Below are 27,024 nucleotides of genomic sequence, written 5' to 3' on the forward strand. Positions count from 1 at the left end.
ACTCATCAAGACCGTTTGAGGGAAGCTCGCTGACAATAGTCTATAGTCCGTTGCAACCTAAGAGCGAAGGGCCAGTGTAAGACGGGCTGGGAAGGAGGAAGCAGACGGAACGCTGGAGAAGAGAGAAGGAAACCTCCTTCTCTCTTTAGCGTTCCGTCTGCTTCCTCCTCCCCGGCCCGTCTTACCCTCGCCCTTCGTTGTTAGGTTGCAACGGACTATAGTCAATTGGTTGTGGAAGATGGCCTGCATGCGGTGAGCACACGACTTCTTGATACCGGACTCTAGGCAGAGCGTTGCAATTCCTTTCTTTACCACCTTGGAATACGCAGAGTCGTATGGCAGGAGCGCTTTTTGGGATCGTGGGGAATACATCCCCCGCACACGTGTCCCTCCTTCAACTTCAAGCTCAGGTCTAAAAACTGTAGGTGATCCTGGTTAGGGATCACCTACAGTTCACCGTACCTGTTCAGATCAGATCACCGTACCCGTTCGCAACCTCAAGAAGGTTGCAAACAGGAACTGAGTACCTCTCGTGTTTTCAGCGCCAAAGAAACTCGGCCAACTTTGCCCTCGAATTACTAGAGAAAGCAGGAACGAGTGAGGATGTGGCACGAAGCACGCCAGGTCATACATCGAATGCGTCACAGGGGTCGTGTATGAAATCCCCCTAACGTGTGGAAAATCTTACGTTGGACAAACGGGAAGATGCACGAATGACCATTTAAGAGAGTACGCGCAAAATTTAAAGACAAATGACGGGGCACATTTGCCCGCGCACTGTAGGGCCTGCAAATGTGAGCCTCGCTTCGGCGGTACCAAGATTCTCGGTAGAAGCAGAATTCAAAGGGCACGCGAACTGCAAGAGACATATTTTATTAAGAAGAGGGGACCACTGATCTCCATTAGAGAGGGCTGGATGGCGCATTGAGCAAACAGGTATGAAGCCACCGCAAGTGAGCGGCTTGTCACGGAAGTAAGCGCTCAGCAGGCTTTGTAACCCTTCCGAGTGCTGGTTCGAAAAGCGTCGAGGGCGCTGGATTTTCGCTTGTTTCCTCAAGACAGTCTGCTTGTTGCGCAGTAAGAGCGCATGTGGACCCGAGAAGTATCATGGGAAGCCATTCAGTGTAAACAGTTTAAGATTCTAGTTTATGAAGTTGTGAATATGTCCCAAGTTAAAATGCCTCATTCTCGGGGTTTAATGCAGAACGGGTGTATTAAAACCCAATCAAAGACCAAAAAAACATGGTCCAAAATATCGACTGAATGCATTAGGAAGCGCAGCGCACGCCCGACTTCCGGGACAAGCATCGAACTTCCGGTGGCTTCACTTGCGCCGGGCTCGGAGAGCAGCTAAGCGCCATCCAACCCCTTATAGCGGAGATCAGTGGAGGGGACCCAGTGCGTCAGCGACACGAAGCGGGTGGGGGACGTTTGGCATTTCAGGGGGAAGGGGTTCGCCATCCCCGCCCTCCCCCCATACTTAGTTGGATCTTCCATGTCGATGGATATTCAGACTGGTTGGACATTCCGTCTCAATTAGATATTTCGTCTCGATGGAAATAACATCATGCCTGTCAAGGGAAAAATTGGATCTTTCGACTCATTGGATATTCCGCCTTGATGGATATTCAGGCCATAAGCGCGACTCCCTCGAATACGGCATTGAGTGTTCTGAATCGGCCATCTTGGGCCACCATAGAGTAAATCGGGTGAAGCGTTGAAGAGGCTGAGTGACTGCGTGCTGAAAGACACGTTTTCTACTTGCTCACCATCGTTCGCACCGAAGAAGATTTTTACAACCTTGTGTAAATGGTCGTAGCTGCCCTTGAGAGCTCGTAGAAAGTGGTGCAAGAACGCAGCACCGTAGGAAAGAGGCACAACTTGTGGAACGGAAGTCTCGCGGTTTCGGGCGGCGTGATCAAAGAACGTGCTTTAGCACGCCGAAGTGCCGCATCTTCGTGCCTTCGTACTCATTGGTGTACCATCAGGAATCTGGAACTCACCGAAATCACGCCACTCACCGACTTCCCACAGCTCACTAACTTTGAACTCGTGAGTATAAGAGGCTTATAAGCTCACTCACCCTCATCTTGTACACCTGATCTGTGGGGGCGGATGAGTGTTCCAAAGGGAGTTTTGCCGTGATCTGAAGATCACGGCGAAACGACTTTAACCAGTGCCTGTAAATGGTAAAATCTACATGAGCAGTATTCTAGCGCCTCTTATTATCAAATCGGTTGCTCTAGCTGGCGGATCGAGTAGATTTCGTACTTGGACTGAGCTTATCGGGGCTGTTTTCGCCAGCACACGGTGGGGATCTATGTTCCCAATTTCCAAGTCTTGCGTAGAATAAAATAGCACCAATTGTGGCTTTGAACGTTTTGCATAGCACTGAGCGTAGGTAAGCTGACATTTATTAGAAAATAAGGTCGGCTGCTACTCACGAAGTTTGTGCGAAATGCTTCTTCTGGGAGCGGCATTGTGGCGCCCAGCAGCAGTTGCACGCTTCCAGTAGCGGAGACGCCGGACACCCATTGGGCCTGACAGAGACGACTCAATCATTATTCTGCTTCTGCTGAGAAGGGTATCTTCAAATCCCATACGCAAGCGGACGGGCAGTTTAAATTCAGACCTAAATAAACGAATTTGTGTAAACCACTTCTTGCATGCATATGTCACCGCCTTCTTGCCCGTCTATCTAACCGAGATATTTTGATGACGCCATATTTCTCCAGTCTTCATGTCCAGGAATATAGTTGAAAGCACCTCCATCGATATATTTATACGCAGATCAATGCATGCGGTGTTTATGAAGCAATGGTGAGGGTGCAAGCTAGATGGTGTAAATTGAGCATAGTTGTAAACCCGAGACTGGGACTACCACAGTTGTAACTGTGGTTTACAACCACAGTTGTAAACCCGAGAAAAGTGTCAACCACAGAACGACACGGACTTCGTCTGTGTCGTTCTGTGGTTGTCCTTTGTCCGTATCCCCAGCTCGGGTTTACAACTATGCTCAATGCGGTGTTTGTTTGTCTTTTATAATAAATACGAATTATAGAGAAGTGTAATGTATCATCTTCCAGAGCAACGCTTTGCTGGAGGGAGCGCGTGCCATCACTTAGAAAGTTCGAAGCAAGGATTGAGCTCGCGCCCCCTAGGCCCGCTTTCCTCAGAGTACGATCTACTAAAACTCTCAATAGGGGGTTTTAGAATAAGGAAACCCAAAGCTTGGGGGACCCAAAGAAATAGGGGCTCAATACTGCGCATGCTCAGAACCCAAACTCCGTTTGGAGTTTTGGGTTGGCGCTCGCCCCCCAACGCAGAATTCGAGAAATAGCGTGAGCCCCTATTTGCTTGGGGCCGGGTCGTGTCGGCAAACATGGCAGCGCCCTTTCCGCTCGCTTCGGAGAAATTCGTCGTGGTCGATGAAGTATTAATGAATTTCATTGCCAATGAATGGTGCAACCGGCTTTCGCTTTGCTTTATCTCGCTCAAATCACGAAAAAAAAAAATAGCGGTGGGCTCGCCCCATTTTAAAGATCGTCCCTGATTCTGGCCGTTCCTGAGCCTAAAGAGATGCGGTAAGCGTTGACATGGCAACGTATTGCTACTCCCTGGCTCCGAGTGGAATTAATTCGTGGCGCGATAACTGTAGCTCGAAAATAAGTATTTCAAGGCTTCAAAGTCTTTGAAGCACGATAACTGTAGCTCGAAAATAAGCTTCGAAGGCTTCAAAGACTTTGAAGCCTTCGAAGCCTTGAAGACTTCAAAGTCAAAATAGAGCAGCTGCTCGCAGAGTATGCTCGCTCGCGTTCGTCTCAGTTTCGGCATAGCTGAAGGTCTAAATTTTCGGCGACAGGCGGTAAAAGCGCACACGAAAGCCCAAAATATCTGAGAACGAGCACAAAATTAGAACACGCTACGGAATGGATTGTTTAGGCTGAAATACAGCCAAAAACATTTATACTGCTTTTAGATCGTCTCTTGTTTTAGCCGGCTTGATTCGGATTTTCCTTAACTATTATCTGCAAACAAAGCGTACTTGCTAAGCGCATATGTTTTACGTTTATTAGAATTTTTCTTTTTTTGATTATTACGCTCGCTAGCCGCATTGGCGCTGCAAGCTGAAAATGTAAGCTCGCTGCGCTGCGTTGCGAAACCCCTATTCTTTAAAGGGGTCATGAAACAATTTTCCTACTTCTTCCTCCTTAGCTGTCATCCTCAACTCAAATGCGAATTGTGAAATCACGTCGTCGTGACATTCTTCAGCACTGGTGCGATGACTCCTAGCTTCCATCGTGCTTCTTATGCACAACATAGAACTTGTCATTCGCCGGTGACGATAAGTCCCTTCAGGGCACTCATTGGCCACGAACGCGAATCCGAATATTTGTCGACGGATTTATTGTTGACGAGCGCATACGTCCGAGTGACGCAATTCTCGTGTCCAATGCGTGAGCTGAACACTGCTGACGTCAGGTTGGCACCGCTGACGCGCTTTGGGAACCGCGGATGTATCATACTGAAAAGGCGGAGAGCTTTCGAAGGAAAGAAGGTACAAAATAGTCCGCTATATTTTCAAATGTTCACACTGAAAAGCTGGCTTTTGACTTTCTACCCTCTTTCTTTTGGCCAACTAAACGATATGCGATTAGTAAAGTCCCAATTTAATATCATATAACCCAGCCCAAAACTCGTTTCATGGCCCCTTTAAACCATCGACGCCAACCTTGTTGCGTTTAGGTTCCGCAATTCCTCAGGAGAACCCAAACGTTGGGGCCGCCTATTCTAAAGCTCTCTAATATCTACAGCCATTTCCCACTGACGAGTGACAAAAAGTACAACGCAAAACACGTGGTGTAAAAAAAAAATACACTCTAAGAGAAAAGGAAGCGGGACTTAGTCCCTCGGCCACCACCATTAGTCCCCTAGGGGAGCAACTGTAACGGAATAAACTGTTGCGCCCCGTCAGTTAGTCCCTCGCACTAGCACCATTGAGACTACCTGTTACACCGTTTCAGTTACACCTCGAGGACTAGCTGTTAGGCCCTTACACTTGGTCTTTTGGGATTAACTGTTACACCGTTTCAATTGAATCTCGAAGACGAACTGTTAGGCCCTTGCGCTTGGACCCCTGGGACTAACTGTTACACCGTTTCAATTGAATCTCGAAGACGAACTGTTAGGCCCTTGCACTTGGACCCCTGCAAAACGTTGCGCCCTTGGATTTAGGCTTCTGGGACTAAAGGTTTATCCTTTACATTTGGTCCCGAGCCACAAATCTCCGAAACGAAATTGTGGAGTTCAGGTTAAACGTAGCTTTATTGCCTCGTAGATACACATCGCATTCAAGGATGACTGAAGTTGAAGTTCCTGGGCGGTTGAATCCACGATAAGGCCAAATTCCGACGAGTGACTTGCGTCGACGATGGCTTAGACACTGGGACGTCTGTCCAAGCCGGTCGTGGTCCCAGCACCGTTTACTGGGGCACCGGCAGCTTCTTGCCTGTTTGCGAGGAATTTGGATTATTAGTAACAAGGCAGCGTAAATACCCAATCGCTTGACAAATATATGAGATATAAGTTATAACACACGCATAATAAAATAACAAATAGGCTGCATAAGTGCTACAATGGTTCACATCGAACATGCGATCTGTTGACAGCAGACCAGCGCAATATTATATTTTTAGTAGACCGTTCGCTGCGAATTACAGACCCAGCGCGTGCGTGCTCAAACTATGCTTCAAAGTGACGGCACGATCTCCCGCCATAAACACGAAAGTCTAGTTACAGTGTTCTAGAGGGTGTAGTGGCAAGAGCGGCGCCCGCTTACAATGAAGCGCGTGAAGACGGTCGACGTAGATACCGCGAGTGGCCCTGGAGTTTTGTGCCCTAGGAGAATTAATGGCACGTGTGCGATGAACGAAGAAGACAACGAGGGTGACGCGGTACGCTTCTCCAAAATGTAGCACCGTTGAACTTCTTTCGCAGCTATTAAGCCTGCAGCCCAAGTGATAGCGTTGCTGAACGATGTGTCAGTACTGGAGGGGGGGGGAGTCGATATTAATTAAATAATCTCCCTCAAAACACGCGAATATTTCAAGTAGAGGATAGCACACACTCTAGAGGCATTAGTCTAAAGGCAGAACTACACTTTACTATACTTCGTTTCACCTTATGTTGTACCGCAGCGAAGGCTAGAAGCGCGAGCTCATAGCGTTGGCAGCTGCTCTTAAGTCACGAGAGCTTGTGCCGCCGAGATGTGCCCCAGAGCAAGGAGCTCGCGCTTGTACCCTTTCCTGCGGTACATCATAAAGTGAAATAGAGTATACAGAACAACATTAGCAGTTGTTTCGCACCGCGAAAAGCTTCAGTCAAACCACAGTAGTAAGCGCCGAACAGCGCTGATAAAGGGGCTGACGGAGGCGCGCTCCTAGGGCACAGAACAGCAGCTCTATGGTGTCGTCTACGCGCAAAATCTTCACAAAGCGGCCGCCGCTCTTGCCACTACAACCCCCTCTAGAACACTGTAGTCTAGTGTACAATCGAATAAATGTCTCCATTAATGCCGGTTCTCACACGCAGCGAAGCGTAGCGAAGCGCTGATTTAACGCTGCTCACGTGTCATGAGCTACTTTTCGTCTGCCATGAGCAAGAGTTTTGTCGGTGCGATACAAAGCTGGTGACCGATCCCGTCAACACGCGCTTAGCGCAAGGTCAGCGCTATGCCTGTAGCGCTCCGCTGCATGTGTGGACAAGCGTTTATAGTCAAGCGATCCTGCCAGGGTCTGCGAAACACACATAAAAAATAAGCCATAGGTAGAACTGGCGCTCCGCTCGATGCGATTGAATATGAGGTCTCTGTGCTGCATAACAAAATCAGCAACCATGATGCCAAAAAGAATAGAGCATGGCGCGCGCTTTGCAAGCTAGAGAACGCGTTCAAAATAAAACACTCTCTGAAGCCGCAGTTAATAAATACACCATAAACAGAAGCACTTCGACATAACTTAATCGAGTTCCCTTGACTTGCGACTTCAGAACGGATCAAGGGCAGTGCTTCAGCACCGCGAATCCAAATCGGATTCCGCCATGATCGGAGACGACACAAGGCAACCAGCCTCCGACGAAGGCTGTATTTCGACTTTCAACTTACTAAAAACAGATTCTTTTCAAACAAAGACACTTCCCAATTTCCCGACGGACCTCATCTGCTCAACCAACGCCCAACCCCCGCGTGAACAAGGAGCGAAGAATGCGAGGTAGGGGATTGGGGGGAGGGGGCAGTGCGCGCAGAACATAGTCTCTTTTCCCGCTCCCACTACACACGACACACGGACACCGAAGAGCTCCAAGGACGGGAGAAGGTCGCCACTTTCAACACGCCGGTCAAGTGACGTACAAGCAAACACTTTTTTTTCTCTCTCTATCTCTCTCTCTTAAGCATTTTCAGCTCTCGGTGGCTTTTTTTGTTCTTTTTTTTTTAGTTCGCATCTGTTTTGTATTAGTAGGGTGCTGCCAGGTGTGACGTTCCGGGCGTGGTTCGTTCTCCGTTGTTCATCTGGATTGTTATCGGAAACAGCGACGACGATGGCATGAAGGCGTCTAGACATTGGACTACCCAGAAAGGTTTGTCACGGGGAGACGCAGAGACGGAGGCGCGTTCCCACCGGCGATGCGATCTAGTCGCGCGATAATTTTCATCGCAAGAGCGACCATCGCGGGCAAAAAGCGGCGCGATTTGAGCAGCCGCTTCTCGACCCGACTTTTTTGCGATGCTATCTAGTCGCGGAGCGGCTGAGCCAATCAACGGCGTTCGGAGCGAGAGTTTTCGAGAAACGACTCACCAACGAAGGCGTTGGACTCGCTCATCGCACACGCCGGTGTGACCATCTAATTTCTTTTGCGATGCGATCTAGTTGCATCGCGCGACTAGATCGCATTCTAGTCGCGCGATCGCATTCTAGTCGCGCTAAAACTGAGCATTCCGATGGGAATGCTCAGTTTTAGCGATTGAAGTGACCATTTATTCTGACTGCGAGACTCCGGTGTTGAAAGCGTGGCTTCTACAAAATGTTAAGTTTCATTTTAAAAAGAAAAAAGTGTTAGTATTTGGAGGTGTTGCGTTTGGATAAATGCACATTTTTTGCACGAAAGCAAATTACGTAAATAGGACTTGTGGAATATCAACAGATCATTTTTGACCAGATAGTTGGGTGAAGTCGAGTCAACACATTCGTTCACTCGCATTCACACAACGCGTGAAGCTCTACCATGTAATGTCTTAACGTTCGTGGCACATTAAACAAATTCGCCAGATTCGTCCGAGTATTGTCAACACTTTCAGCCGTGCTGGGCTGAGTCTCGCCGATCCCCAAGACAAGCGAAATATCATCCGTCCTCCTGGCGAACATTCCGTTTGCCTTCGGGGACTAAACCATACACATGCACCCTGTCTGAGGGGGACTAATGGATGCTTTTGCTCGCGCACGCCTATCGGTTGGTCCCAGTCGAGCGCAGTTCGTTACCACCTTTTGGGCAGGGTACCTAGCTTGAGCCAGATGGTCCTTTCGGGGAGGAACTGGGAGTTCAGAGGACCAAATGCTGCCGTTAGTCCCTTGAGGCCAATTTGTTTCTTAGAGTGTGGGATGCAAAGAAGCAATCAGCCAGGTTCAAATTGAAGAAGGGTAGCGCTTGGCAGTTCAAAGCTATATATCATGAATTTATTTGTACCCCTTGAAGACAAATGATATTCATGTCAAGTAAAGTTACAAAGGCTTAACAATCCCGTTGTAGTAGCATTGCAAGGAGCGACTGGGGGCCAAAGGCGATTTTAGTATTCGATGCAACTTAAATATACCAATATTGTCTCACCAAATACCATTTCTTGGGAAATAGAGCTGTGGCATTAGTCAGAAAATCAATATAAAAAGAAAGCACGTTGCTAAAACAACGACAGCATTGTGAACTGACTAAAGTTCAGAGGACTACAGGCAACGGAAACAAAATATTTTTATGTTCAAACACATAAAACACCCGACTTACACTCCACCGGATTTCTACCCCCAGAGAAGCTGGCAGAGGTTACTGCGGCGCCGACATCGCAGGTCGCAGTCCATCGGAAGCCTAGACGTTAGTTTCCGCGTTCCTGGGGACGACTACTTCGTACAGGTCGTTCCTTCTATGTTTGGTGCGGGACATCTGGTCCCTCACCGAATCCAAATAATCTATATCGACATCAGCAAGCACGATCTCTTCATCAGCCCCAGCCGACCGGACCACCTTCCCAGTGGGATCGACCAACATGCTGTGTCCCCAGTGGACGTAGTAGGCCGCTTTGTCTCTCGACGGCGACACGGACGCCACGTAGACCTGGTTGTCGGCCGCCCTAGCCCTCGACAAAAGCTCCCAGTACAGCGGACCGTTGTACATGTTGAACGCTCCCGGATACACCAGCAACTTGCAGCCGAGCCGCTCGTACAGCTCGGCAAAGGTCGGAAACGCGATGTCGTAGCATACGGCGATGCCCACTTTGCAGAACGGTGTGTCGAAGGTAGTCACTTTGTCGCCCGGTGTTAAGAAGTCCTCCTCGTTGAAGACGACTTTGCTGGGGACGTTGGTCGAGTAGAGGTGTACCTTGCGGTGCTTGGCCAGCTGCGAACCGTCCGGTCCGCAGACCAAGCAGGTGCTGTAGAGTTTGTCATCCTCCCTCTCCGACAATGTTCCGCCGATAAGATAGACCTGGTTGTCACTGGCCCAGCGTGACAGCATCTCGCTGGTCCTTCCGGGAATCGGCTCGGCGTACTTAGCGATGTGCTTCGGATCGTACGGAAAGTTGAAGTATTCTGGAAGGCAGACAATCTTCGCTCCCGCAGACACCGCCTCTCTGATTTGCTCACTGGCCCTTTCGAGGTTTTTTGAAATGTTGGGCGTCAGCGAAAGTTGTAGCAAGGCAAGACGAAACTTGTTCATCGCCATGATTCGGGAATCGGAGAGAATACTCGCTTGGATTTACGGTTTAGAATCAGGGCGCGCGAAACCACAAGAACGGTATGCGGCAGATGTGCACCAGCTTGTGCGAGTCACAGGTACGAGCGGGCCTTTTATAATCGAGGTTCAGGGCCATGACTGCTTTATATTTATGTTTGAAAAACGCGACGGAAACGCTGCACTCAGTTAAGAAGGCCTGCGCAAACCGTCATACTTTAGGCATCCCAGAACCGCTCAAACAGCGGCAAACATGATGGACATCCACCGGGCTAGAATGAGCAAGCACAAGGCTGGCGGTCCAAAGAGAGAAATGACAAGGTTGTCGTCTGTGTTTTAGAATCGCCAGCCTTGCGCCTTTGCACGAGTAGTCACTGTCGCCCAAATCCGTGCTTCCCACGTGCTTCAAGTCACTCTGAAAGTGACTGCATTAGTGGTTTTCGACGACGCTCATCAGCAATCTGTTTCGAACCTTACGTTGATTTTTCCAAATTGAAAAAAGTGTAATTACGAAATTTCTTCTAATGTTTGCTCTTACCGTGACGATTAACCCCCTACATTATTTCCCTTTGGTAGTATAACCCACCTTCCTTTTTAAATTAATTTGTTCGAATTAAAAATATACACACGAATAGCGGAGCATGAATGAATATTTTAGAACTTTTGTAAGGAGGGCGTACATTCTATTTATAATTCGGTAATGGAAAACACCCGATGTCGTTGTCCCTCAAGGAGTTACTCAAGATTTTTATAGTCAATTGATGTGGAAAATGGCGATATTTATTCTGATGAAGATACGCAAAAAACGTGTTTAAGAAAAGTTACGGCATACCGGCTTCGTAGAGTATTTAATATACTACCCAAGTTATTCTCGCAGCAAAATATCTTACAAGTAACTAGAAAATCGATAAAAGTACTTTTGAAGATACTTCCGCACTGCGAAGTTTCTATTCGATTCAGTCATTTAATAGAATGCTTAGTTTTCAAGCAACAAAAGGAAACAAATATGATTGCAGTTTTATTCCATACAGGCGCAATACAATAAGTACTGGGATCAATGGTGCATGTTACAAGATAATATTTTAAAAACAAATGAGCCAAAAAGGTAATTTTACTTAGACACATCCCTAAAAATTCCATTTTCTGGTCGTTCTTCAATACGAACATTGAACCCACCGTTTACCGCACTTGTCGCTATAACCGGAGTTCACGTTCACAAAAGTTTTATACGCAAAACAATGAATTGATTAACTAGCAGTGCTCAGGCTTAGTATTACGTGGGCATGGCACTTGCCGAGCCTCCTTCAGGTAGATTAACCCCTACGCAGCACCAAACTTTAAAGAGGAAGCTAGAAGGGAACACGGAGAAGCGCTATACTGTCTTTTTTGCGGTTGCGGTCTACTTAATTATTTTCGGCATATATACTAAGCTCCTGGCGCCCGTACAGAAAGGCGTATAAGTTTAAAGGTTCGTTTGTTGGCATTTTGAAAACTCATCCTTCTCGCAGCTTGTTTCCTACCTTGGCCTTACAATCTCTGTCCTCATGAAAGTGTCGGGCTATCACGGTTCCCCACAGACAGTTCCTGAAAGTAACTTGCATGCTCCCCTTAGAGAGGTCAAAGATAAAAAAAGCAAAATTAATAAATAAATCTTTCTTGGTGCCCTCTCATTTCCTTCCACTTATTATTTTGTTGAAATTTTATGTCTGCACCTTTGGTCCTGGATTGTTTCCTCTTCAATGTTCGGTTGTCTCCGTTTCAAGTTTGAAATCGCATCGATTTTGCGCTCTTTGTGGTGCACCCGTAAAACAAAAATGCATTTGAGGTACTGAGTACAAGATACTGACAAGTATGATTAAGTTAGAGTAGCGAATACTCTAGATCTAATGTATTTGCAAGATACCAAATTAGTACCGAAAATATTTCAGTACCTCCGAGTTCAGCTCTAAAAAGTAGATATAACATTTCTTGAAAAACTACGTTGGCGTTCCCAGTGTCAGGTAGGTACCTACATTGGGAATTCCAATTTCGCGGGTTGTCCCAAAGGAGTTAGTCCTTACGGCCGCAGCCTCTGCTCTCACTTAACGCTGCTGAACAAAGACCTTAATCATCGCGGTGTAGGTTAAAGCAAAGAATACACCATGAAATCCCATTCCGCTCCGCTCATTTGCATTAGACAGCGCGCCTAATGTGAAAAATCCTCCCCAAGCGGCCTGGAAACCCCGGATTTGAAGGGACGCGTATAAGGGCGTGCAGCTTACACTGTGGCGCTTTTGTGTGGCTCCGAAAAAGGACTGCCACCGACGCACCGAGATACAGTCATGCACTCTCACTTAGATTCCGGTTATTCGACCATTTATAAGTACGAAATCGAGGTTCAACTTACTGCATCTGACCTAAAATTCCGTCCGCTCCACTTACCTGCCGACTACTGTTGATGTATATGGTACTGTATCTTCATGAAGAGCGCGTCGTGAATACCTTTCATTTAACTTTCGTGTAGAATCGCAATGGGGCAGTCTGTCATCTCGTAGTTTTCGTCGTATGTGCCACGATACTGAGATCAAATGGTCATTTCGGAACACGAGGCAAATAAAACGTTATAGTTATTAATATTATCGGTGCGCAATAGCGAGTACGTTCGAGCGTGTGCATATATGTGTGTGCAATAGTCATTGTGTTCATTTTGCTTTTGTTTAGGCCTTCTCAGCTTTTATGCGTAATTTGTAATATGTAAGAGTTTCGGTGCGCCAGCACCGAGATCGTACGTTTGTTCATGGACACCAAGTAAAATTGTTGCCTAATTCTTGATTGTCACCGAAGCTTCATTGCGATAATAAAGCCTCTGGCTAAGTCAAATTGCATCTAGCTTCCAGGCGCCGATTTCGCTACCTTGCTCCTTTAAAGTCGCAGTTACCCAGCTCATACGTCATGCAAAAGACTCTGGGGTCGCAGCAGACGGGATGAGCAAGGAGGTTGAGGGGCTTAGACCGATAAACCGGGGTTCCGGTCTGCATTCGAAAGTGACTGCGGCTGCCATTGCACGCAAATTGGACCACTCGTCACGTGACCAAACAAAATACGTGAAGTCACAGGGGTGATGGAAGCGCCCAGGCAGGGGCTGGCCACAGCTGGGCCTGAGCATTGGCCGGAGCTTGTCGGATGGTTTGTTCGTTGTCGATTGTCTCGGCGAGTAGATTTCAGACGCGGAAGCCGTCATATGAGGCCGGCCGAAAGCGACTTCAGAGTTCAGCGTGGTGTCTCACGTAGCTGTAACGTGAAAATACGGAGGAACGATGTGCATTTCGCTAATGATTGACGGGGATATGGCCACGAAACAGACAATCGGCCCTACGTTGCTCGGACCTCGAATGGATTTGGATACCGATAGGATAAATTTTAAGGCGACGTTTCTGTGCTCTCGTTGACCATCGGAATCTTCAAAGTCTGCAGTGAAGAGTGTGCAATATATTTGGATACACACTTTAGCGACGGAAATGGCGTGAGTCGTGCTTGGCAGTGTACAATCGTGGTGCCGCTTCGTTCAAATGACCGAATGCTCACTTTGGCTTTGTGGTGCTCCGGGGAGCTGCTTTTAAGCTGGTAGTTCCTGTGCCGTGCTTTGAGTGATGTTGTGCTGCTTCCTAAATTGTTCTGGCGTAGACGTGCACTTTCACGGAGAACAGGTGTTGTAGTCTGTATTGATTCCACTTGTCTGTCGCACGTTTCGTCGACGCAAGTTTCAATAACACTCGTTACGCGAATTACAAGCTGTATGGACATTTCATCGCGCGTGTTACCTGCCCAGTCCTCCCGTTCACGTCGCTTTGCGACGACAGTCTGTAGCGGCTCATTACCAGAAAAGTGGTTCCACATTCATTTCAGTTCGCCCACGGCAGTCGCCAAACCCCGAAGAAGAGGATTCATTCGGGCAGAATGCCACTAAAGCATTGCAGCTTCTTTAGTAGTCAGGATAAAATCTCTTTTGCCAGTTTTGTTATATTGTCACAGATGCTTGCTGCAGTTCTATCTTCTATCAATATTTACTATTCTGGAAAGTTCCAGGCCATGCTCAGCTGTCATCAGATGTTCTGGTGGAGGTGCTGGGTACTTTGAGGATAGCCCTTCACTCTGTGTGCACCCTGTCGACCCCTCGGTCGAGTTTCCCGATAATGGGACACGGGTGGCGGATTATTACGCCTCTTAAACCTCCCGCGAGCCGTGAACCAAGTCCTAACCCAAGCCCGGCCGAAAAACCGCAAGACAAGCGAGTACCACAAGGACGAACCTCGGAAATACACCACGAAGAACCTGAAATCCGAGCCGGTCGATGCTAACAGCAAGAACCACCAGAATTCTGTCTTTTGCCAGAAAAATCGAAGCTGACTAAGCCAACAATGACAAATCTGTAGCAGCAAACCGTCTCCGCTCCCACCATTGTTTGCATGCCTGTCGCACCTCACACTCCGACGCCCTTTCACGCAAGGTTATGAAGACGTCGAGGGCTGGATTGAACAATATGACCGTGTCGCCCGCCACAGTGGGTGGACAGACAACCACGTTCTGCAGAACCTATATTTCTCCCGTAAGAAGCTGCCAGGCACTGGTTTGAGAACACGATTCCTCCTTAACGCCTTGGGAATTTTGCAAGATCGAGCTGAAGTGCAAGTTCATCAGCCACTGTTGCCGAGAGAGAGCCAAATTCCTGATTCTGTCTAGGACATGGCCCCAACAAGAGCGTCACCGCTTTCGTGGAGGATGTTTTGCGCCTGATCGAACACCCACGCCAACCTTGATGCCACAGAAGACAAAAGGCTAAGAATCCCATGTCCTTGGGGCGAGGGACAACACCTTCAGCAGCCTTGTCCGCAACCCCACGACAACAGTCCAAGGGTTCATATCACCAAGGCTGCAGGCCCGAACCTGTCACTATCAACAACTCCCCAGCGTCTCGACACTCGAGTCGTCCAGCTGCAACTTCGACACCAGCCTCCCAGGCATCCGCAACATCATCCACAACGTTTTCCGGGAGAAGATCAGAAAGCTACTTCCTGCCATCAGTTGCCCAGCTTTTATTTTGATTGCCGAGATTGTTTCGGAACAAGTTCAACAGGCCTTTCAACTGGAGACGTCTTCGAGCGAAGCGGCATCTGACCAACCGAGGGCGACTTATGCCACAAAGTCACGACCTCCGCCACCGGCTACCCGCTAGTATTGAATGCCAATTCAACGAGACACCTCAACCCCGAAGCATTCTCGACATCGGGTGTAGTTCTGCGCTGAACAAAGTACACCGAGGAAAACGGAGGTGTTGCAAATGGCCGACTGAAAACCACTCTGCTAGCACTGCATGAGGCCGAACATGTCTACTGGAGCTGCCCGTACCAATGAATTGACCTGCGAGGGTTCGTGCCGAACGACCCTCGACCATGTCTCGAAGAGCGACCACGGTACATTGCGGATTATCTTCGGCGGCCTTTGTCCTTGGTGCCCCGAAGCTCCTGATCCCCAACACCTTGACGGGAGGTTAGCACGACAAAGCAGGTGAGCGGCAATGCAATGACAGTTGATTTTGTGTCGGTTGTCGTCCAAGGACAATACGTAAAAATTTGCTGAAACCAATTGTCTGTGTCCACTCAATGAACTTCGAGAGGAAATGCCGCTGAGTAACTCGAAGAGATAGAATGGTTGGTTGTTCTCAAAAGTGGACACCAAGCATCACCCGACTTCACTTTGCCACACGAGACTTGCACAATGCTGCAGTGGTCGCGGTATGCAGAAGAAATCGCCATTACGAAATGGAAGTGAAATGGCTTGGACAGCAAACAAACATTGTTACCAGCAATCAAGTGAATGGTACAGCAAAAAGCACAGCCACGTAAGCAATACATGCCCGAGCTTGCTGCATTGACGCAGAAGACTACCAGAAATATTTGCAGACTAGAAGCCAGCCCTACAGCTTCAGTGTATCAGATGTCAATGGCTACACATGGCGTATGACTACAAGACGACATCAGTCAGTCAAAGTTGCCACTCGACCAAACTGAACCCCGACGTGCAAGGAGCGTCATCTGACAACAAGGAGCACAATTGCCTAGACTGGACGCCTGACACGAGACTGTCACAGAAAGAACTCGTTATGGAACCATTTACTAAGAATAAATAATTATGTAATCAAGTGGAAATAAATATGTTTGGTATACTAAGCAAATAAACATATTTCTGCTTGCCTTTACGCCTTCAGAGTCTACGCACCAAAAATTGCGTTCACTGCATACGGCGGAGTTTTTGAGGACGCTTGCATCCCTGGCCCCCAATATTAATAAATGGCACAAACAAGACTGGCCGACTTGTTGCATGGGCCTGCACTCGTTCCACCTCTCCTGAACATGGGGTGCACCGGAAGCAAACTTCAGTGATGTCAAAATGTTATTTATTAATTTATTTTCTTCAAAGGCACCTGGAAGCACTGCCAAGAGGATATTTATAATTATACACACATTATAATACCATCATAGCACACTGACTTTAATGAGCACAAAACGGGCCCAGCTGCTGAAAGTAAAAATTACACTTGTAAGAAATAATTATTGCTGTAACTTGATAGTTACAAAGATGAACACACCTCTGAGCATCTAGTTTAATAGTATGTGTGGATGTATTGTTATATAGCAGGACACTTCCTATAGATATGACACAATAGACCCTTTGCAAAACCCCATCAAGCAACACAACTGTAACCATTTTTTTCGGCGTAAAGTACACGAATGGGCCCCAGTTCACGTCGAACGCTAATGCAGCATTCGAGTCCAAAAGGCGCTGAGCCGAGTTCACAGTAATGGCTGACATTGTCGAACAAATGCCCAAAGTATGAAGGCCTTAGGTAATTAGTGTAGTATCTACGGTAATTCGTTTCATCACAATTTGGCAAACGGCGAAGGCTACAATTTCGGTGAGTCAATATGCACGTTGGAGAGAGACACATGACAACATATCAGAGTGCTCGTCTGCACAGATTTGTCGCACACCTTCACTCCGTCTCTCTGATTGGCTCGAGAGGACTGTGGTGGTTACCCTTTTCCAAGTTACGGCGAAACGAAGTATTTTCAGCCTACACCTTTGAAAAAAGTCTATTGCAGAGACTGAAAGGAATGGAAGTCAACATTTTTCAACAAGATTGCTTCTTCGGGCAAGGGGTGAACACAAATACGAGTTGTCTTGTCCAGGTAATTAGAGCAAGTAAATAATTGACCGACTGATACAATGCCCTCTTGATGAAAAAAGTTATCGCTGCAATAAATCCTACGAAAAAGAAAAATGCCCAGTTAATCTTCTATTTTCGAGTTGTATTACATTTAATCTCTAACGAGTGGGGATGCATTTTTTTAAAGATTCTCGATGTTAGAATGATGGATTAGAGAACCATCTAAGAGGCGTATGATCATACACATGGAGGTTGCTGTGGACTATTGATACCGATCGGCATGGTAAAAAAGCCTACTAATACTAATTTCTAAGGGACACCGGATGCAAAATTTTGTGCACAGATCAATCAAGAATGTGAAGACTTGCTGTGTTCTGAGTTCCAAGGGAACAAATAAACTGTTTTATGAACGTAAGTAATAAACTTTTTTTTTATTCAAATGATTGGTTCGAATGCTTTGTAAGAGTTCGCATGCACATCAGTTAAGCAAACGCCAGCTTTTCACTTCGAAAAAGTATTGCGATCGAATGTAGAATCGTCGATTAGCTCAAAAGGTTAAAGACCGCAGGAGCTTCCTCGCTAAAAGTAGCTCTGGTTATTTGGTGACGCAGGGCTGAAACATCTTCCCCTAGGCCCGAACGCGACGTATACCTTTAGCTTCGATTCTCAGACATTCCAACGTTCAAAAGAAGCTAGAAAATGCGAATATTTTATGCTAGAAGTTATGTCGTGAAATCGTTGATAAGTACAAAACGTTAAGACCGCAGAAGCTTACTCGCTAAAAGTTGCTGTGATTATGCAGTTACCTCGGGCTGAAACAAGTTCCCCTAGGCCCTACCCTTACCGCGTACGTTTCGCGTCGATTCTCAGACATTTCAACGTTCAAACAAAGTTAATATAATGCAAAACTTTCATGCTAAAAGCACTCGAAGTTCTATAAATCCTCGAGCAAATCCGGGAATCCGAGCACAGATACGGCAATATGGTTGATGCTGCCCCACAGGCGTTAATATCGAGATGATCCAGAGCGATCTTGCGTAAAAAAGGTACAAAGTCTCATTCATTCATATTTTCACATTATACCTGCATCAGCGAGCACGAAGAAGCCCGAATTCGTCGGAAAACCGCTGCACATCACGGCTACCGCGCTCCGAACAAACTCGCCTCCGCCAGCTCTGGGCGCTGCCATCTTACCGATGACGTCACGGCTCTTGTAAGGGCACGTGACGAGTGGTCACATTTGCGTACAACATGGCGGCGACCGGTAGGGTGCCACTTTCGAGCTTCCGGTTTATCACTCCAAGCCCCTCTACCTCGTCGGGGATGAGAGAATTAACCCGATGGGTGGATGGATGAATCCGACTGAGCCCTTTGGATCGGGCGGTAGCTTACGCCACCTAGCCATTTTGTTTTACCATTTCAGCATAGAATATTTAAATGTGAAAACTATATTCACTCCGCAGTGAAAAGAAAGTGAGGCTGTAAAACCCCCTTGCTATTAGTTAATAAGAAAATACCTAGTTTTCTCTCCCTTTTCCTTTTCGTGTAACGGGCGCCATCTGGGGGTTTCTCTGCGAATTGTGCATAAAAAAAAGAAGAGAAGGGGGGGGGGGGGGGGGGGGGGGCTGAAGACATATGACGTCACGTCCAAGTGTTGACCAGATATATTTCCTCGACCTAATACTTGTCACATATCCCCCTCAGGAAAACAAAAAGTCTTGTATGCGTCACTAGCAAAATTAATTTATTGTAATTACAATTAGTGTTGGTTAAAAGGTATTAACTTTGATTAATTGATTACTTGACACGAAAAGTAATTGATTGTTACTTTAAGAAGTAACTTCTACTTCTCCATTAACTTGAAACGAAAGGCAGGCTGGGAGGTTACATGGCGCCGGATGCACGAGGAAGAGTCGTGACCTTGTTATTATTTTACAAAAAATTAGAATAAGAAAATTTCAACTTGAGTCTGGGCGTCCGGGTTCCCGTCTGCCTCGAGTAGGGTGCCTTCATATGCGCTTCGTATAGAGTGATGCCAACTGCCTGTTTCCCTTTCCCACACCCTCTTCCACCGCCATTTTGTTCCTCTCATTGTTTCCCCGTGCGCCGGAAAGTGGCCTTTGTGTTTATCGGTCCTCCCATCCGAGGGGGAAATGCTAATCCTTCCTCCGTGGGTTCTACAACGCTGCTCCGAACTTGTGAGATAGGGTGCTTGTTTCCGGGAGTGTTATAAGCCCCACGGACAATCGCCGAGGACCAAAATGGCTGCTGGTTTGTCGGCGAGTGGTATTAAAAAGGGTGGCATCACCCTAGCAAAGCGCACATGAAGGCTCCCTAGCCTCGAGTACCCTGGGACCGGATGCATGTAGCAACATATTTCCGCTGGAAGCCACATGTGCACAGCCAATGATTTATTCGCAAAAAGGGAACGAAAAAAAAAATTACGTCGCACACAAGTCAATAATGTTAAAATTTTGTTATTACATTTCTAAAGCCAATGCTCAGGTGTACGATAAGTCAGTTCAAAAACCTCGCATCGCACATGTAAGCGACCATATGCAGGAACAGGGGTTAAAGATAAGATACCTTATACTAATAAAAAAAACACGTCCATGAGACTGTACAAAGGCTGTTTGGGAGACTCATACCCCATTCACACGACAAGCATAAAGGTCCCTATCATTTTTAATGCGAACGTTCAGGTTTGAAAGTAAACATATTAAGCAGAAATCTGCCTAGTCGGCTGAGAATTGAAGTCGGAAAATGTAGCTCCAATCAAAACTCAAAAGCAAAGCCTACGTTCCTAAACCAACTTGGTTTCTTCCTCAAAGGTAACTGAAACTACGCGGTACAGCAGCATCTTCTAAACTTTCCGTCTTAAAAAAAAAAAAAAATTAAGAAATTAAAAATTGGAAAAATAACTTTTTTAGTTATGGAGACGGTCATCTCTAGGTAACGGACGTCATGTACGCACACGGAGGGCAATGCGGCCAGGGACTTGTTTCGGTTTCCTGGTGTGTGCCGGATGTGCCACGATTCCAAGAATAGTCTTCGGAAATTTGGCTCCGTGTCAACCGCGTGAGGTGTGCCAAAAATAAGTGGCATCTGGTTTCTTGAGAATGCAGACACAATCATCCATATAGCGCGTCAATACTTTGGGGCTGTTGGGAAAAGACCTCAGCGCTCTTTGTTCGATTGTTTCCATCGTGAGGTTCGCCGTTGCGACCGAGACAGCCGAACCCATTGCAGTGCCACTGACATGTTTGAAAAGTTCACCTTTGAAGGTGAAGTGTGTGCTGCAGAGACAGAGCTCGAGCAGACGGCAAAGTTCACCCACACCGAGGTAGGTTTTTCTGGTCCAGTTGCTCTCTTTTTCGATGGTTTCGCGGGCTGCAGCAACTGCAAGGGGAACTGGGACACTTGTGAAGAGAGACACCACGTCGAAAGACACCATGGTGTCATCGTCGCTGAGTTGAATTGAAGAGGCGCGCTCCACGAAGTGGCCGGCATTTTCTGAATGGGTTGACGTGTTCCCGACGAGGTTAGACCCGGGGAAGGTAACTGGATAGCGCCCGAAGCGGCGATGTTGTGTAGTCTACAAAAGGTTGTACAGGGATGATAGGCTTGTGGATATTTGGACGGCCGTGAAGTCCTGGAGCGGAGCCATTCTTCCAATTGAGCCGCAAGTAGAGTTTCTTCCATGGGTAGTTCTTGAAAATCTCTGCCAGCATTTTTGCTTTTCAGGTTCCTTTGAATCTGCGGCGAAAGGAATTTCTTGAGATTTTTTTTCTTCTAAGTATGGCTGCCAAGAAGATTCCGTACCTTTCCTTCGCATACCAGCCGGCCCCCGACGACGGTCGACTTGCTTTTGTCGGCCGGCAGAACCACAATCTTCGTATCTTTGCGAAGTTTGCGAAGCGCTGTAACTTCTTCGGCCGGCAGGTTGTGTCCTTGCTTTTGTGGGAGCTGCGAAAGGATGTTCACCGCTTTAAGACACGCTCCATCCGGAATGCTAGGATCTAAGCGCATAATTCCGTCCACCACAGCCGCGACCAGTTTTAGTAGAGGCGGCCGTTTCGTGGTCATATTAAATCCGTGGCCTTTCGCCAAGACAGAAATCGCGCATGGCGAGAGTTGTCTGGAGGAGACATTCTTGACGAAGTCGCAGCCTCGACTTGAATCGTCGGACCTTTGTTAGCCTTGAAATCTTCTCTTTCTGAGATTCCCATCGTTTATACAAAGCAGTAGACGCGACACTTGGGGCAAAAGCCTGCAAAGCCGGGTACTCGTCCGGGACGCGGTGCTCGAGTCGCCGGCGAACGAAGAAGAGGTCTAGTTCTTCTTAGCGTGGCCTGGCAGTGATGAATTTTGCCGCTTACCAATCGTTCATCTGCCAACGCCACGATCTTGTGCCTTTCATTTGTGTGGACGAGGCGCTTGAGACGAATGCTTCGGGGAACAATGTTCCTATCCCGGCACGACCTCGTGAAGTCGAGGTGAGACTTGGTAAGTATAGATGCTGCGGGTAACGTTGACAAACTGCTCCGCTAGCTGTGCTTTCTCCTGTCCGAAGTCAAGGCGTAGACACTCGTAGGTTAAGATATTCGGCACGAAATTTTATTCTCACCCAACCAAGCAGATGTCTGCCGAGTATGTTCTCTTTTAATTTTTTACGCCTTGACTTCGGACCGGAGGCAGCGAAGCTTGCGAAGCTTGCGAAGGGGTATGTCAACGATACCCGCAGCACCTCAAACTAGAAGTCTCACCTCGACTTCACGAGCTCGTGCCAGGATATAAACAATGTTCCCTGAAGCCCCGTCTCAAGCGTCTCGTCCACACCGATGAAGGGCACAAGAGCTTGGCGCAAGAAGAGAAGCGACTGGTAAGCGCCAGAATTTACGATCACCAGGCCGCGCTCAGAGGAAAAGAACCTCTTCTTCGCACGCCAGCAACTCGAGCACCGCATCCCGGACGTGTTCCCGGCTTTGCAGGCTTTTCCCGCGAGTGTCGGATCTACTGCTCTGGATAGACGACGGGCATCTCAGAAAGGGAAGATTTCTAGGCTAAAAAAATATCGGACGATTCAAGCCGAGGCACCAATGACTCCACTTTGTCAAGAACCTCTCCTCTAGACAACTCTCGACATGCGCGATTTAGGTCTTGGTAAAAGGCCCTGGAATTATTATGACCACGCAACGGCCCTTTCAGCCAAAAATGGTCGCGGCTGTGGAGAACAGAATTATGCGCCTAGATTCTAGCAGCTGGGGTGGAGTGCGTCTTAAAACGGTGGGCATCCTCTCGAAGTTCCCACAACGGCAACGACACAAGCTGCCAGGGGAATAAGTTGCAAACTTGACTAAGATACGGAGATTGTGTTTCTGCCGGCTGACAAAGGGAGGTCGACCGTCGTCCTGGACCAGGAAGTGTACAAAGAAAAGGTACAGGATCTTCTTAACAACCATGCTTGTAAAAACTTAACAAAGACCCTACGCCGTAGGTTCAGAGAAGCTTGAACAAAATGCTGACAGATTTTCAAGACCTACCCTGAGTAAAAGAGCCTTTACTTGCGGCTCACTTGCAGGAATGGCTGCGCTCCAGGATTTTACGCCCTTCCAAAGATCCACAAACCATATGTTCCTGTACGACCTATTGTAGACTTTACGACCTCTTCGCTTCGGGCGCTACTTAGTTATCTTCACCGGACTTTGGCTTCCCTCGTTGGAAACACTACGACCCATCTAGAAAATGCCTGCCAATTCGTTAAGCGCGCCTCGCAAATACAACTCCGCGACGATGACACCATAGTGTCCCTTGACGTGTTTCCTTCTTCAGAAGTGTCCCAGTTTCCCTTGTAGTTGCTGCAGCCCGCGAAGCCAAGCCAAGAACTTGGCCACAAGGACAAACCTCAGTGTGGATGAACTGTGCCGTCTGCTCGAGTTCTGTCTCCGCAGCAGATACTTCACCTTCAAAGGGGAGCTTTTCAAACAGGCCAGTGGCACTGCAATGGGTGCGGCTATCTCGGTCACAACCGCGAACCTCACGATGAAGACAATTGAAAAAAGAACGCTGAGGTCTTCCCCCAACAGTCCCAAAGTATTCATGTGCTATGTGGATGATTTTTTCTGCAATCTCATGAAGGTGGATGTAACTAATGTTTTGGCACACCTCAACCCTATCGAGCCGGCGGTTCAGTTTACCTTGGAATGTGAGACGGATGGTACTTTGCCGTTCCTTGATGAGCTGGTGAACCGACGAAGGCAAGATCTGAAGTTAGCGGTGCACAGAATACCAACACAAACCGGACGCTACCTCGATTTTGACTCCAACCACCCAACGAGTCATGAGGTGTCTGTAGTATTGACCCTCTTGCGTAGGGCAACGTCTGTCTGCTAAAACAAAAACTCATAAAAAAATAATTTAAGAAAAAAATGGCTACTCTAGTAGCTTTATTGAGCTCATCGCCCGACGCCAAGATCTCGCCAGATAAAACCGGCTGCCATTAGAAAGAAGACAAGCCCATGGGGTCGCGCGCATCAGCGTTCTTTACGTAAAGGGAACCAGCGAAGTGCTCTCACGAGTACTGGGAAAAGAAGGTATTCTGGTGGCCCACACGCCCGCTTCCACACTGGGAAGGTTCATGCCAAGAACGAAAGATCGTCTACCAAATGAAAAAGCACAAAGCGTGGTTTACAGCATTCCGTGCACACAGTACCCCGCAACCTATAGCGCCAACACAATAACGACGTGTAAAAGTTTGACAATAAAAAATAAAATAAAAAATATTTTTTTGAAGACGATGTGGTTATCAGTGCCGAGATAAAAATAATAATAATAATAAATCCTTTATTGCACAGTCTTTTGTACAGTGAAATCAATGGCCCGCTTAAGCGCACAAGCGCTTAAGCGGGCAACCCAGCAACGCACTCAATCAGTGCCTGCATCTCGCTCAAAACAAAACTAAATGATGGCAGTCACATCTTGCCTAAAACAAGTGTACACAATGTTAAAATCGTGGTGACAAGTCCGCTGGGAAAATAGATGATACAAGAGAATTGATAAAGTTTATAATTCAAACCGACAGCACCATTCCTTGAGTTTGTTTCGCTTCTTTTAAAGATGGCAAGTCGCATAAAGCTTGACGAAGTTTACTAAAGTAGGAGGGAACATAGTATCTTCTTAGACGTCGTCCGTAATTTGTGTACACCATAGGGATGGAAAAGGTTTCCGAATGTCTTAGGGTCTTTTGTCTGGTGAATTTGTGCTTGTAATTATTATTATAATAATATTTTATTCGAACAACAAATTCCCTTAATTCCCAAATTTGCAATATTTGGAGGGAGGCCAGTTTTTCTGCTTTATCAAGTTTTTCATATTTCGAACCATAGGCAATGCTAGTTGCAATTTTATAAATTAGTTTATTTAATTTTTGTTTTCGGTGGGAAGAACAGGAGCCATACACAGTGATTCCATACCGCAAGAGAGAGCAACCGAGCGCATCGTAAACTTTTTTTCTGAGTGTAATATCACACAAATTTCTTAGTTTATACTTATACGCCAAAACCAATCGTAGGCGTTTTACTAAATTTTCAATGTGGCTTATCCATGTTAAGTTTTCATCAAACATTAGTCCTAAATATTTTGTTTCTTGAACATATGTTAATGGAGATTGGAGAGCAATTACAAGAACCACAGTCGCTTGAATGTAAAAAGATAGGACGTATAAGGTTTACTCTTTTTTGATGTGCCCGGAAGCACATTAAGTTGTTTTTGGTTTTATTCATAAATATTGTATTCCATGAAAACCAGTCTGCTAAACTAATTATATCACTTTGAAATATGGGAACAGCGTCATCGTAGTTTTTTTGTGCTAATACAATCGCAGTGTCGTCCGCGTATTTAAAGAGCTTAGATTTGAGGAGTATTTTGTCTAAATCATTTATGTAAATATTGAATAGTATGGTACCTAAAACCGATCCCTGAGGCACGCCAGAGGTAACGAGCAAAGGTTCACTAAAACTGCTTTTTATCCGTACTCGTTCTGCCCTGTTGTGCAAGTAATTCTTAAAAAACTGAAGAAAGGGACCTCTAAAGCCCAGGTTTTCTAATTTACTCAATAACAACTTGTGATCAATTGTATCAAACGCTTTTTTTAGGTCTAAAAAAAAGGGCTAAGGTGATATGATTATTTTCTATTTTTCCGTTAATATAGTCAGTAAAATCTTCTGGTAGAAGAGTTGTACTTTTTTTGCTGTCGGAATCCATACTTACATGTATTCACTAAGGAAACGTTTTCACAAAATAATTGCATAATTTTGACGATATACCTTTCTATAATCTGTGATATAACTGGTAAAATAGCTATGGGTCTGTAGTTGGACATCACCTTTTGATTACCCTTTTTGTATAATGGACAGACTAGTGCCACCTTAAGCATGTCTGGAATTCTACCTGTTTCTAAAATACCGTTTATTATGGCAAGCAGAATACTTTTTAGTTTTCCAAAGTTATAGATGTTTCGGTGGCACCCTCTTATGGTTTCCCTCCATGACGTCACGACTGGGATTTGCCTCGCCGTGACGTCGCCAGTTGTTATTTTAGCTACTTACCATAGGGGGTGACGACGAGTTCGATGGTGTGTTTAAAAAGCACAGTGGAAGCTAGGAGCCATCGCAATCCGAAACTAACACCGTCAAAGTTGACAATCTGACAGTGCTCATATGCCCATGGTTTGGCCAATCGTGGATAGCTGAAAACTGCGACACTTTTGTCCGCGCACATCGCTAGCTGTTGCTATTCCGCGCACCTTCAGTCACCCTTGAAGAAGAAACCGAGTTGGTCTCGAAACGTCAGGTTTCTTTCGAATTTTGGTTGAAGCTACATTTTTCGTGCTTTGAACGTTCAGGTGTATGATGAGCGTTGGGCATTTAAGAGGCGATATGCAGAAACAGGGGTTGCAAATAAGTACCATATCCTAATAATAAAGAAACGGATCAACGAGAGAGTACAAATGGTGTTGTAGAGACTTATACCCCACTCACACGACCAGATTAAAGTTATTTTTAAGGCTGAGGTCCCACGGCGGCCATCTTGGAAAAGCTTATAATGTGACCGCTAGATCCAGATACCAATCCGTGTGGCCGAGACACTCGTGGCACCGATGTTCCGACTATACTCTGTTTCAACCTCATGATGTACCGCAGGAAAGGCTACAAGAGGAAGCTCCTTGCTCCAGGGCACATCTCGGCGGCACAAGCTCTCGTGCAGTAAGGGCACCTGACAATGCTATGAGCTCGCGCTCCTAGCCTCCGTTGCGGTACAACATTAGGTGATTCGGAGTATAGTCAGTCCCCTGTGCGCGTTGCGCGTTCAGCGCGTGCTCTCGCCCGCCTCACGCGGTGCCAGCGCGTGAAGGAGTGGGAGGGGGGGGGGGGGGGGGGGGGGAGGGGTGCAGTCTCGCCTCTTCCCCTTCTTCATTCCGCCCATGCCTCCGTGCGTCAGAATACATTCATTCTGCAGTTGCACTGGTTTTCATTGCCTTCTATGCCTCATAAAACGCTCATTACAATAAATCGTCAAAAAAGCCGTAAGACGAGTCAAGATAGCGATGTTAAAATAGCGCGTTTTAGTGGACTGTTCTGGTACCTGCGATGCCTCTAATAACAATACAATGCATGCGCAAAAGCGACTGTTGAGTACCCGACATAGTTACCGGGATCTTCGGAACGACTAGAACTCTCTAATGTCGGTCGTGTGGGACGGTACCCTTCGAAAATGGAAATAGCGGGAAGAAAGGGCCAGAGGAAAGGCTGAACGCATGCGCTGAAGCT

At 46.9% G+C, this 27,024-nt stretch overlaps 1 protein-coding gene across 1 annotated transcript; it reads right to left on the reverse strand.

The window, feature by feature from the left end:
- Positions 1-9,132: 9,132 nt before the first annotated feature.
- LOC115323387 (omega-amidase NIT2-like) lies at positions 9,133-9,984 on the reverse strand. Its single transcript, XM_040211664.1, has one exon. The coding sequence runs from the start codon at positions 9,982-9,984 to the stop codon at positions 9,133-9,135; it is 852 nt and encodes a 283-aa protein (XP_040067598.1).
- Between the last annotated feature and the right edge of the window lie 17,040 nt (positions 9,985-27,024).

This window comes from Ixodes scapularis, unplaced genomic scaffold, assembly GCF_016920785.2.
Source record: "Ixodes scapularis isolate PalLabHiFi unplaced genomic scaffold, ASM1692078v2 PGA_scaffold6__148_contigs__length_123643588, whole genome shotgun sequence".
In the NCBI taxonomy this organism is placed as follows: domain Eukaryota; kingdom Metazoa; phylum Arthropoda; class Arachnida; order Ixodida; family Ixodidae; genus Ixodes; species Ixodes scapularis.